Source organism: Rhinopithecus bieti, unplaced genomic scaffold (assembly GCF_001698545.2).
Source record: "Rhinopithecus bieti isolate Rb0 unplaced genomic scaffold, ASM169854v2 scaffold_72161, whole genome shotgun sequence".
Lineage (NCBI taxonomy): Eukaryota > Metazoa > Chordata > Mammalia > Primates > Cercopithecidae > Rhinopithecus > Rhinopithecus bieti.
This window is the reverse complement of record NW_016828382.1, coordinates 1,418,540-1,433,055: the sequence shown is the minus strand read 5'-3', so window position 1 is coordinate 1,433,055 and position 14,516 is coordinate 1,418,540. Positions and strand designations below refer to the sequence as shown.

At 38.9% G+C, this 14,516-nt stretch overlaps 1 protein-coding gene and 1 pseudogene across 2 annotated transcripts in view; both read left to right on the top strand.

Moving 5' to 3' along the window:
* The first annotated feature begins 13,340 nt into the window (after positions 1-13,340).
* On the top strand, positions 13,341-14,212 carry LOC108523754 (elongation factor 1-gamma pseudogene; annotated as a pseudogene). The gene has a single exon (XR_001883886.1). The product of XR_001883886.1 is annotated as an elongation factor 1-gamma pseudogene (transcript).
* LOC108523731 (elongation factor 1-gamma-like) overlaps positions 13,356-14,516 on the top strand; it is an 11,005-nt gene continuing 9,844 nt past the window's right edge. The window contains exon 1 of the mRNA XM_017864480.1: positions 13,356-14,514. Within this exon, the coding sequence (XP_017719969.1) occupies positions 13,716-14,514 (799 nt within the window). The 5' untranslated portion in view covers positions 13,356-13,715. The remainder of the gene's footprint in view (positions 14,515-14,516) is intronic.

Genomic DNA, 14,516 nt, shown 5'->3' with positions numbered 1-14,516 from the left:
AAAAAAAAAAAATGCAGCTATAGTTGGAGTCTGGGTCCTGGATGAAGTATTTTGTTTTTTTCCTTATTCCCATAACTTCATTACTCTGCCTTTTAAGACAATCTAATTTGATTAGCTCTGTTGAGTTGCCTGTTAAAGACATTTTATCATGCTAAAACATAATGGGAAATGTTCTATAAATGATTTAGTTAAACCTTTAAAAGTTCTTTAAATAATAGAAGAAAAGCCTGGTGTGCTTCTAGTGAGATTCTTGAAGGATTAATTCACTATTAAAGCTACTACTCTATTCATTATCCACATGTGGTTATCAGGCAAACCTTCCTTTCAAGGTTCACTTTCAAAGAGTTGCGTTGTGGTCTTGCTTCTTGTGGACAGAAATAAGATCTCTGTTTGCTAGAGGCAAATGTATTACAGCCAAAGCTCCAAGAAGGAATGCCATGAAGCAATGGGTTTTCAGGAAAAACCAAACCAAACAACAACAAAAATGCCCTGTTTCTAATAAGACTGATTCTTTGATCCACTGGAAGTGGCTCCTAAAGTCAACAGGAGTGGAGTTGATTTGGTCTGGAAAAGCTGGAAGGTCAACTCTGGAGATAAACAACTTGGGATTCTGTGCTGGAAACTAGGAAACTCGGTTTCAGTCCTGAATTTCCCAGTAAGTTCTTGTGTCGCCTTAGCGTGTTACTGTACCCCTGAAGGTTACCGTTCGCTTGCTTATTAAATGAAGAGGGAGAGGGCTTATGAGTGGATCTTCATGGAAGTTGCCAGCCTAAAATCTCATGGCCTCAGGTTGCCCTTGAAATATCGTGAACACCTATGTGAGAAATATTGTTTAATATTAATTGGAAATACCTTTCACATCCTCATGTAAGTATATTTGGGATGATGCCCTGTGTGCATCAGTGTGTTTCTTTTTTCTCTGCTTATTTTAAAATAATCATGAATCAGACTGTCAATATATTTTTAGTTCTAAGAAAGAGAACATAGGTGTAGGATAATTTGGGCAAGTTCTGCGTTGAAGGCAGAAAGTCACTTTTACTAAATTCCTACTTAAATATCTTAAATGGAATATTGTATTTCCACAGCACTAATAGTCATGCTAGATTTTATAGAATACCTAAATTTTATCCAAGAAGAGGTCTTGTTTGAAATTGGTGAAAGTCTATTTATTAAACAATTATTTTTTCTACTTTTTATGTTTGAATCAAGCAATTGGGGTAATTTAATTCATTTACTCATTTTCACCTTTTCTGAGTGCCTACTAAGTGCCAATTACTGAGTTGGAAATTGCAAGGATTAGAGAAATAAATGACAAAACTACTGACCTCTGGGAAATTGCTATGGACAAGTATAGGATTATACTTACAGGCTTCCAGGTTTCAGACATGCAAAGAGCAAATTACATCAGTTATTTCCATATTATGTTTCATTTGTATGTTTCCTTTCTGCAATTACCTTATTATCAAAGAGGGGAAATATTTAGATGAGGCCAGGAGTGGTGGCTCATGCCTGTAATCTCAGCACTTTAGGAGGCCACAGCAGGCAGATCACATAAGGCCAGGAGTTTGAGACCAGCCTGCCCAACATGGCAAAACTCCGTCTCTACTAAAAATACAAAAATAATTAGCCAGGCGTGGTGGTGCATATCTGTAATCCCAGCTCCTCAGGAGTTTGAGTTCAAGACTCACTTGAACTCAGGAGATGGAGGTTGCAGTGAGCCCAGATCATGCCATTGTACTACAGCCTGGGAGCCACAGAGCAAGATTCTGTCTCACAAAAGAAAAAAGCATAATGAAGTATATAGATGATCGCAACTTAAGATGGTTGGACGTATGATTTTTGCACTTTACCATGGGACCTGTACAACCTTCTGTTTTTCACTTTCAGTACAGTATTAGATAAATTACATGAGCTATTCAACACTTTATTATAAACTAGGCTTTGTGGTAAATGATTTTGCCCAATTGCAGGCTAATTGTAAGTGTTGTGAGCACATTTAAAGATAGGGTAGGCTAAGCTGTGATGTTCTGTAGCTTTGATATAGGAACTGCATTTTTGACTTATGGTATTTTCAACTTATAATGCGTTTATGGGATGTGGCCCCATGGTAAGTGGAGGAGCATCTGTATAGCATTTTTGCAGGGAAACACTTTACCACTAAAAAGAAAGTTTGTGTGGCGCAGAGGGGAACCTGCAGTCATCTTTTGTTTAGCAATGCTAGGGTCCATACAATGCAAATCATGTCTATTTTGCAACACATCCTCCCTTAATCCTTGGGCATCATTCATGTCAGCATTGCTTTTGAAGGCTGCATCACAAAGCAGCTGAAGGGAACACTCGCACAGGTGTGGGAGCCAGGCTACCTACCTCCACAGTGACTACACCAAGTCTTCCTTTCATGCATACAAAGACTGGGGTGTGAGAGATATCCAAGGCCAGAGGGTCCGGGACACCATGATAATCCCCCGGGGTCATTATCTAGGGATATTGTTAACAATAAATGTGAAAATAAAAGTGCGTATATAGTGATTGATACCCTGAATGTAGTCAAAGTCAGCTATTATTGTTATCTTTTTAAGTTTATTTGTTAACAAATAATCAGATGATTATCATTATATAACTTTAACTGAATAGGAGTCATTTACTGTGCCCTTGGGGTGTGGACAAAGAATCCTTAATCTAGAATTTCCTCACCCTCCTATTTTTCACACCTAACTGCATCCAGAAATTGAGTAGCTACAACCTGCAACCTTCAAGCTAGTGAAGAATGGCTTCAATGTGCACAGTCAGCAAATACAATACACAGTGGCCACGCTTAGTTGTAATGAGGGACTCGTTTCACTGTTCTTTGGTGGCAAGAATTGACTTCAGGAAATAACTTGGAGGGGAAAGGAGACAGGTTAGCAAGTAGAGAGTTTCCCAACATTCAGGAATTGTGTGGTCATGGTATCAGTCACCCATCGGGGTATTCACCAGCTCAGACAAACCAGGAATGTGTTACTATACGTTGGGGATGTGGGAGATCACTCAGCCACTGAAAATTTGAGCTGTCATGTTTCTGTGATTCTGTGAACCAATGATCTTACTTTTCAGAAGGTTTTTACTGAAGGAAAATTCAAGGCAGGTTTGTGTAGTACAGATTTTCCTGAATTCCATCCTACACAATATGAGTTTTTAGAGATTTAAGTTATAGCAGAAATAAAGGTGTTCTGTAATAAAAATAGTTTTGGAAAATGTGAGATGTTAGACAGGAGAATCCTGCCTTGGGGATTCATGATGTACATTACCAGGACATTTTGAAAAAGTTGATAGTGAAGAAATTTGTTTAAACGTTGTTTAACACAGTATTTCTCAAACATATTTATTCCAAATGTAATTTTTTTTTTCTTTTTGAGACAAGGTCTGACTCTCTCACTCAGGCTGGAGTGCAGTGGCATGATCTGGGCTCATTGTAACCTCTGTCCACTGGGCTCAACCCATCCTCCCACGTAAGATTCCTGAGTAGCTGGGACTACAGGCACATGCCACTATACCTGACTTTTTTTTTTTTTTTTTTTTTTTTTTTAGAGACAGGGTTTCACTGTGTTGCCCAGGCTGGTATCAAACTCCTGGGCTCAATGATTCAACTGCCTGGGCCTCCCAAAGTGCTAGGATTACAAGTGTGAGCCATCATGCCCAGCCTCAAATACAATATCTTTTATTTTTGTATAAAGCCAGTGTTCCAAAGTCTACCACTTGACACATTTCCTGTGGTAAACAGAATACGACTTTTTGACCAATTTGAATGGCAAGTCTGAGCTTGAACAAAATTCTTACTGTTTCAAGTTTCAATGTCCTCATCCAAAAAAAGAACTACTTACTCACGCAGAGTCTTATGAGTATTAACGTATGTCTTAGAAAGTGCTTAACAGGCCAGGTACAGTAGCTCATACCTGTAATCCCAGCACTTTCAGAGGCTGAGGTGGGAGAATTGCTTGAGGCCAGAAGTTCACGACCAGCCCTGGCAAAATAGTGAGACCCCATCTCTACAATACATAAATAAATAAATTTAAATTTTTAAAAATTAGCCAGGTGTGGTGGTGTGTGCTTGTAATTCCAGTCTTCTGAGCTCAAGCAATCCTTCAGGAGGCTGAGGTGGGAGGATTGCTTGAGCCCAGAAGGTCAAGGCTGCAGTGAGCTAGGATCACACCACTGCATCCCAGCCTGGGTGACAGAGTGAGACCCTGTCCATGAAAAAAAAAAAAAGGAAAAAAAAGCGCCTAAGTGGTGCTGGACCAACAGCAAGTGCTCAATAAATGGTGACTATTTTCATTAGTTGCTAATTTTAGGACCTTTTTTTGTTTTCACTTAAGTACCTAATCACTCCTCATGCAGTTTAAATCTACTTCCTTCTGACTGATGTTGATGGAAATAGGAAACTGTCATTAATCAGTAAAATAACAACTGATTCTACAATTTGGTGAAACAGCTGAGGTTTCATCACCCAGTCTTTGCTCATGGGACAGAAGGCCTCAGTGGCTGTGTTCCCCAGGCCCTAATTTCAGGGAAGAACTTGTCTTTAATCACTTTTCCAAAATAGACCTAAAGCCTAGGGGCACAGTGTTATAAAGGAGTGCCTAAGCAGAGTGCTTGAAGGTTGAACACCTGCTCAAATAATATTTTCCTTGTTTGAACTGCCATAAAATTTTGTTTGGATTCATTATGGGGACTCACATTTTAAGATTGTGGTGGATTGTGTACTAATGCCTCCTGCCCCTATATTCGTGGAATTTACTGTGGGCATTTTGCATTTTAAATATTTGTTGTTCTGAATGCAAAGATGGACCTTCCTGCCAATGCATAATCTAAGTCCCCAGGTTTAGGCGCAGAACGTAGGCAGTCATCTCCATTTTTGGCCTTAGTCCTTATAGGAGACAAATTCTCACTGAGAAAGCCTAGTGCTGTGTATCTTTTCAACAAAGCTTTTATTTGCAGAACATGACTTCTTCCTGAAATGATGGGAGACAAAAGAAAACAACTCTGTTATCATGATAATGTGGTCAGGAGAATGCCTCAAAGTGGGTGTCTAATTTACTGCGGGGCTTTCAGTGGCCAGTGGTTGAGGTGGAAATTGAAAAATGTCTTTTGTTGATGATCAGTCAGCTCTTATGATAACACTCTTCCCTGTTATTAATTTTTAAATTTTTTGCCAAGGGCACTTTCTTTCTGGAAAGCATGGTGACTAAGGGCAGAGACAGAAATGGGTTCAAGTGGCCTTGGACAAGTTGCCTTATCAGATCCTCAGCTCCCTCATCTGTATTTGGGGATAAAGATCCCCCGGGGTCATTATCTAGGGATATTGTTAACAATAAATGTGAAAATAAAAGTGCGTATATAGTGATTGATACCCTGAACGTAGTCAAAGTCAGCTATTATTGTTATCTTTTTAAGTTTATTTGTTAACAAATAATCAGATGATTATCATTATATAACTTTATATGTGTATCATTTTATTGGATATTGTGAGATGATTAATACACAGAAGGTTAGTTTCCACTAGGAGTTTACAATCTTATCTTAATGCGATGCAGACATGAGTCACTTCTCTGTACACAAAGGAGGAGAATGATTTTCTTATTTGGCTCACTAAATCTTCGTACTCAAGAAATTCAGAAGTCATATATCACACAACTTTTCCCATCAGATAGAAATTGAATCTATAAGGAGAGATATGCAGAAAGAGCTATTTTATAAGCTTCATGTTAATTTTATAGGAGGGCATTTTATTCATCAGATTACGTTGGTGATTATAAAATATTGTTATCTTCAGACTTTTCTATATAGGAATCAACAACTGTTTTTTGCATAAAAGAATGCATGACTAAAGGTGTAGTGGCTCACGCCTGTAATCCCAGCACTTTGGGAGGCCGAGGGGGGAAGATCATGAGGTCAGGAGATCGAGACCATCTTTGGTAACACAGTGAAACCCCGTCTCTACTAAAAATACAAAAAAAATTAGCTGGGTGTGGTGGTGGGCACCTGCAGTCCTAGCTACTTGGGAGGCTGAGGCAGGAGAATGGCGTGAACCTGGGAGGCGGAGCTTGCAGTGAGCCGAGATCGCGCCACTGCACTCCAGCCTGGGCCACAGAGCAAGACTCCGTCTCAAAAAAAATGCATGACTAAAAGAAGTTGGTGATTTATAGGTGACAAAATATATGGGCATATCTTTGCATAGTTTTTTCTGAAGAAAAATTTTACAGCAATAGGTAAGAGAGGGAGAAGTTGATGTTGGTAACAATCCAGATACAAGGTGATTAGAGATCAGCTGATAGGAAAAATAGAGAACTGGTGGAGCCAGTTAGAAAGGGTTTGCAAAGGCCAAGTGCAGTAGCTCATGCCTGTAATCTTAGCGCTTCAAGAGGCTAAGCGGGGAGGATTGCTTGAGCCCAGGACTTTGAGACCAGCCTAGACAACATAGTGACACCCTATCTCTACAAGAAAAAAAAGTAGCTGGGCATGTTGATGTGTGCCTAGGGGTCCTAGGAACCCAGGAGGCTGAGGCAGGAGGATTGCTTGAGCCCAGGAGTTTGATGGTGAAGTCAGCTATGATTGTGCCACTGCACTCCAGCCTGGGCAACAGAGTGAGACCCTGTCTCTAATACATAAAAGAAAGAAAGAAAGAAAGAAAGAAAGAAAGAAAGAAAGAAAGAAAGAAAGAAAGAAAGAAAGGAGGGAGGGAGGAGAGGGAGGGAGGAGGAGGGAGGAAGAAGGAAGGACAGAAAAAAAGAAAGAAAAGAGAAGAGAAAAAGGAAAAGAAAAGGAAAGAAAAAAGAAAAGAAAAGATAGGTTTGGGTGGTTTGCAAGGATGAGGTTTCCTACCACCACCACTACCAAATAGCTCTTTGGATTTTCATACCTCTGGGCTGTCCACTTTGAGGGAGGAATCATTCTTATGTCAACTACAGCTTTTCATCATTTCTAAATTTAAAATAGAAATGTAAATGACCCGTAATTATTGTAATTTTTCTATAAACTAAAATATAACATGAGCTGCAGATGTATCTTTTGTTTTACTGATTTTCCTTGTAAATTTCATTGCTTGTATTTCTATTAGGGAAGTAGGAAATAATTGTGGCATCTGGGGTCACAAACAATCAACATTTGGTAGCTTATTAGGCTAATATTGCCCATTTATTTTCACATTATAAAGTACATAGAAATCCTAACTGTGAACATCTCAAAAAATGAGTCGTGCCTGAGCTTCATTTACCCAGTGTAGGGAAATTATTCCTCATACCCTTCAAAGTATCCAAACTTTCCTCATGCTCCTGAATTCACATATCTTCCAAACTAGTATCAGAACTCTTCAGCTAAAAATTATACATTGATTCTGACTCACACATTAAACCAATTATATTACTCAGTGCTTTCTCATACAAACAGCATACTTAGAGTGATTCCATATGTTTTGTGTCTTTCTCAAAATTTTCTTTGACTCAGGACAGATTTAGCATATCTAGCCGTACTGCAAAGATTAATTGGATTATTTCACTTTTATTTTTTCTCACCCCTACTTAATTTTTTCCCTTTTTTATATAAAAGTTCGCTGTTTCAAAGTCACTTTTAAAACTACAGGTATGCAATGCAAATAAAAACAACATCATTAAGTGTTTTGGTAATAACAGGTCCTGGCAAGGTTATAGAACAACTGGAACTGTCATGTGCTGCTGGTGGGAGTGCCATTTCAGAAAACCACTTTTCATTATGTACTAAAGCTGAATTGAATATATACATACCACTGATACAGCAAGGATAAAAATGCATATATATCCACAAAAAGCATGTATACAAATGTTCATAAGGGCACTATTCCTACTAGCACGAAACTGGAAACTATCCAAACGCCCATCAACATTAGAATGGACAAGTAGATTGAAACTACATAGCAATTGAACACTGCACAGCAATGAGACTACACAAACTACCACACACACACACACAATATAGATGAAGCTTGGAAATATTAATATCATGTTGAGCAAAAGAAGGAGTTACTGGATTATTCTATTTACATAAAATTAAAAAACAGGCACTGATTGTTTTGGGAGGGTCTGATAACCAGAAGAGGGCACAGAAGTGTAATTCTGGGATGCTACACATGTTCTGTTTCTTGATTGGGTGCGAGGTACATGAGCTGTACAGCTCGTGAAAACTCACCCAGCTATACACTTGTTATTTATGAACTTCTCTGTACGTATGTTACACTTCAATACAAAGTTTAAGAAATGGGGTAGTGTAAAAGTCAAGAAACTGAACAGATGGCATCCAAAGAATGCGTTCTAAATTTATAGGCAAATTGGTCCTACTTTTTTTCAGAAATTTTTAATTGATTCAGCACATTTATGATTCAAGTGTTGTGAGCTTTTTCCATTACACTGAAATCATCCTGGAGATTTCAAAGGCCTGTTTCGTTCAATGTATCAAGAATTACTGTCTTCCCTATCTAGCTATGTATCTGAGACATAGCTCCCTGGGGTCAAAGAACATACTTTTATAACTTTTGTTTACCAGCAATACTGAAAGGTCATGAATATGCATTTTTCTCAGTCTTAGTAGACGTAGAAGATAGTCATGATTCTCTATATGTGCCTATGCTAGTTCACCATTGCTAGAATAAGATTAAATGAGATATTGTATATAAAAAGTGCCTTGTAAACTTAGGGTAATACAGTGTTTCATTATTTGAAAACATTTTTAGTAGAACACATAATATTAAGGAATCAATGGAAAAACAATAAGTTAAATTTCCTTACAGTGAAAGGATCAACTATAAGATAGATCTCTACATAGTGCCTATTCACATACATGAAGTGAAGGTGTTTAAACATTTAAAATAAGTGTGAAAAGGAGAAAACATATATTCTTAAAAAGGAAAAATCACTTGCCCTTTCTGGGTCTTATTTTGCTTGTATGTGAAATGAGAGTTTGCATTATTGATATCTAATCTTTCTAGATCAAGTATTCTCTGTTTCACAAAATGTTATTTATGTACATAATTCACAGTTTCAGCATGGTAGGAAGGAGAGAGCACCACACTCTAATGAAAAAGTTCTTTGCACATCAGGCGTGGTTCTATTACTAGTTGGAATGCCTTAAAAAGTAATTTAGAATGATAGAAAATCAGAGATGAAAAAGACCTTAGTCACAACTGACCATTTTGCAAGTGAGGATGCTAAGACTGAGAAATATTGGGTGTTGTACCTAATTACAAAGTGTTTCTTAGTAGTGGATCCAGGCCTAGCAACCAGTTCTCAAGAACCAGTATACCGTTTGTATAACACTTTGCCCAAAGATGTCAATTGTTTTTGTCCTATAATGTGAAAAGAGTAGAAGTCAACTCAATCTCAAAGCATTAAAGCTTACACTTGGCTTTATTTTTTTAAGTACTTAAACATTCTGTTTATAGTTCACCTCCATTTGACTTTAAACAGTTAATACACAACTATCTATAGTTGTTTATTTTTTCTGCTCTGCATAAAAGCACAGCCTTCTCAGTATTAGAACTTAGGGCTACGTGTCGTGTATTCACACAGACACAAATATACTTACACATATGTTTGTTGAGCACATTTCACTTCTTGTAGTTGGGATTTCCCATAATTTTGAACCATGATTCACTCTAGCAATAAAGCTCAGTACAGAGTTGAGGATCATGGAAGGGCAAGTCATGTGGGAGAAATACATGCCTTTTTTTCCCCCTAGATCTCAAAATTTCTTATTTACATAAGCCTCGTTCTTCTCAAAAAATAGAAAGACAAGTCCTGTTCTGTTTCATTGCACAGGATGGTTAATTCTTCTTTCACTATTTTGAAGTTGTAAGAAGTTTAATTGCCAACCAAATGGAGAAACACATAACTTTTCTTGGCATAAGAGAGGAAATAATATGAGAATAGTTCAAAATTAACATTTTCATCTGGGCTCTTAATATATAGTTCTTATCTACTAGATGCATGACTTTGTGATAGCTACATAATTTGAAGGCTCAAAGGTAGGGAAAAGAATACATGGGAATTAGGCTTGAGATAGTGTCAGCCACTTTGTGATTTTGGGCTCACTTAGTCTCTCCTTTACAGGTTTTTTGCAACTATTAAGTAAGATTACATCCGTGAAAAGTACCTTGGAAAATAGATAGCATTGTACAATTTTAAGATGTTAGTTTTGTTATTAACTCAATATATGTGCCTGCTGAAAGGTTGATGCCTTTTTTACATGACTGGAAAGTTTCGTCTATTGTGCATCTTCCTCCTTTACCTCTAAGTTTTCTTTAGGATTTTTTGTAAGAACATCATCCTGGATGGCCCAACTTTACCACTTAGTAGGAAAAAAAGATGGATCCTTAGTATATTACAGAGGAAAATAATTAATCAAAATGAGAAAATCATTGCAAAGTTTTAAGAGATCTCATCAAAAACTCCTTGGGTGAGAAGAAAATCTAATCCCTAAGTCATAGATCCACCCACAGATATCATATAGTAATTATGTCATCAAAATACCATCTATTCTGTCACTGATGGATGTTTAACATGTCATATTTACAAGTCACTCACACATTTATTCAAGTAATATTGACTAAGTCCCTTGGCAAGGCATTATGCCAGATGCTAAGGCCTTGTATAGGTAATGGAGCACCTATTATTCATTCCACAACATTCCTTCATATCCTTACTACCTCGATTCTCTCTGTCTGATCCCTGACCTTCTCATTTGTTTGACTTAATGAGAAATCTGTCTAATTTCTGGGCAGGAATCATATTTTAAAGTGCAAAAAGGCAAATGATGGGAGGAAAAGAACATATTGGAAAAAGTCTTGGTAGAGAGAGAAAGAATGAAAGTAGGACAATAAAAACTACAAGAAGGAAGTTATGGTACTTAGCATGATTCATTTATTTAATGATCCTATATTTAAGACAATATTGTCAAGACGCCAGTTCTTTCCATCTTGATCTTTAGGTTCAACATCAAAATCCTAGGAAGTTGGTCAGGCACGGTGGCTCACACCTGTAATCCTGGCACTTTGGGAGACTGAGGCGAGTGGATCGCTTGAGGCCAGGAGTTTGAGACCAGCCTGGGCAACATGGAAAAACCCCATCTCTACAAAAGTACAAAATTAACTGGGTGTAGTAGCATGCACCTGTGGTCCCAGCTACTCAGGAGACGGAGGCTGGAGAATCGCTTGAAACCAGGAGGCAGGGGTTGCAGTGAGTCAAGATCACACACTGCATTCCAGCCTGGGTGACAGAGTGAGACCCTCTCTAAAAACAAAACAACAACAACAAAAAGAACAACAACAAAAACAACAACAAAAAAAAACCAGGAAGTTATTATGGATATCAACAGTTATTCTAATATTTATATGGAAAAGCAAAAGACCCAGAGTGGCTAACAGAATACTGAAGAAAAAAAATCAGAGAACTGATACTACTGACTTCAAAACTTACTATAAAGCTACAGTAATCAAGAAAGTGTGGTATTGGTGAAAGAATTAACAAAGAAATCAGTGAAATGGAATAGAGAGCTCAGAAATAGAAAAATGTATTTAACTGATCTTTGACAAAGGAGCAAAGGCAATTCAATGGAAAAAGCATAGTCATTTCTACAAATGGTGTTAGAGTAACTGGACATATACATGGACAAAAAAAAAAGTGAATCTACCTACAGCCGTTATACCCTTCCCCAAATTTAACTCAAAATGGATCATTAGACCTAAATGGAAACCCAAAACTGTGAAACTCCTTGAAGATAACACAGGACAAAATGTAGATTTGGCAATGGCTTTTTAGATATCCCACAAAAACATGAACCATCAAAGGAAAAATTGTTGTTAGATTTAACTCAAATCTAAAACTTCTGCTCTGCAAAAGACACTGTTAAAAAAATGAAAAGACAAGCCAAGAGTAGGAGAAGATATTTGCAAAACGGAAGTCTAATAAAGGACTAGTATCCAAAGTATATAAAGAGCTTTTAAAACTCAACAATAAGAAAATAACCCAATTTAAAAATGGCCAAAAGATATGAACAGACACCTTAACAGAGGATATACAAATGGCAAAAAGCCTATGAACAGATGCTTATCATTATATATTATTAAAGAATTGCAAATGAAAACAAGGAGACACCAGTACACACCTATCAGAATGGCTAAAATTCAGAACACTGACAACAGCAAATGCAGACAAGAATGTGGAACAACAAGAACTCTTATTCATTGCTGGTGGAAATGCAAAATGGTACAGCCACTGTGGAAGACAATTTGGCAGTTTCTTACATAACTAAATATATTTATACCATATGATTCAGCAATTTGCATTCCTTGGTATTTACCCAAATGAGTTAAAAACGTACATTCACAGAAAAACCTGCACACAAATGTTTATAACAGCCATATTCATAATTGCCAAATCTTGGAAGCCACCAATATTTCCTTCAGTAGATGACTGGATAAAGAAACTGTGGTTCATCTATATAATGAAATATTATTCAGCAATAAAAGGAAACAAGCCAGCAAGTCGTGAAAAAACATGGAGACAACTTAAATGCATGTTGCTAAATGAAAAAAGTCAATCTGAAAGGTTGTATATTGAATGATTCCAACTATATGACATTGTAGAAAAGGGAAAACTACAGAGACAGTGAAACAGGTCAGGGGATGGGGGAGGTAGGAAGAGATGAAGAGGTGGGATACATGGAATTTTTAGGGCAAGGAAACTATTCTGCATGACACTGTAATGGTGGACACATGTAATTTGGTTTGTTGTTTCGAGTTTTTAGAGACAGGGTCTCACTCTATTGCACAGGCTGGAGGGTAATGGTGTCATCATGGTTCACTGCAGCCTCAAACTCCTGGGCTCAGATGATCCTACGGCTTCAGCCCCCTGAGCAGCTAGGACTACAGTTGCACATCGCCATGGCTGGCTAATTTTTCTTTTTTGTTGTTGTTTTTGTAAAGACATGGCCTCGCTATGTTGCCCAGGCTAGTCTTGAACTCCTGAACTCAAAGGATCCTCCTGTTTCAACCTCCCAAATTGTTGGGATTACAAACGTGAGCACCTGGCCACTTGTCATTATATATTTGCCCAAACCTGTAGAATGTATAACACAGAGTGAACTTCAATGTAGTCTGTGAGCTTTAGTTAATAATAATGTATCTATATTGGTTCATCAATTACAACAAATGTACTACAAAATGCAAGATGTTAATAAATATAGGAAATCGGGGAAGGGGTAAAGGAGATATAGGAACTCTTTTTACATTTCTACTCATTTCTTCTGTAAGCCTAAAACTGCCGAAAGACACCCCCTTTCTTTGTGGAATCACCATGGCGGTTGGGACCCTGTATACGTATCCTGAAAACTGGAGGGCCTTCAAGGCTCTCATCGCTGCTCAGTACAGCGGGGCTCAGGTCCGCGTGCTCTCCGCACCACCCCACTTCCATTTTGGCCAAACCAACCGCACCCCTGAATTTCTCCGCAAATTTCCTGCCGGCAAGGTTCCGGCATTTGAGGGTGACGATGGATTCTGTGTGTTTGAGAGCAACGCCATTGCCTACTATGTGAGCAACGAGGAGCTGCGCGGAAGTACTCCAGAGGCAGTAGCCTAGGTGGTGCAGTGGGTGAGCTTTGCTGATTCCGATATAGTGCCCCCAGCCAGTACCTGGGTATTCCCCACCTTGGGCATCATGCACCACAACAAACAGGCCACTGAGAATGCAAAGGAGGAAGTGAGACGAATTCTGGGGCTGCTAGATGCTCACTTGAAGACGAGGACTTTTCTGGTGGGCGAACGAGTGACATTGGCTGACATCACAGTTGTCTGCAACCTGTTGTGGCTCTATAAGCAGGTCCTAGAGCCTTCTTTCCGCCAGGCCTTTCCCAATACCAACCGCTGGTTCCTCACCTGTATTAATCAGCCCCAGTTCCGGGCTGTCTTGGGGGAAGTGAAGCTGTGTGAGAAGATGGCCCAGCTTGATGCTAAAAAGTTTGCAGAGACCCAGCCTAAAAAAGATACACCACGGAAAGAGAAGGGTTCACAGGAAGAGAAGCAGAAGCCCCAGGCTGAGCAGAAGGAGGAGAAAAAGGCAGCTGCCCCTGCTCCTGAGGAGGAGATGGATGAATGTGAGCAGGCGCTGGCTGCTGAGCCCAAGGCCAAGGACCCCTTGGCTCACTTGCGCAAGAGTACCTTTGTATTGGATGAATTTAAGCGCAAGTACTCCAATGAGGACACACTCTCTGTGGCACTGCCATATTTCTGGGAACACTTTGATAAGGACGGCTGGTCCCTGTGGTACTCAGAGTATCGCTTCCCTGAAGAACTCACTCAGACCTTCATGAGCTGCAATCTCATCACTGGAATGTTCCAGCGACTGGACAAGCTGAGGAAGAATGCCTTCGCCAGTGTCATCCTCTTTGGAACCAACAATAGCAGCTCCATTTCTGGAGTCTGGGTCTTCCGAGGCCAGGAGCTTGCCTTTCCGCTGAGT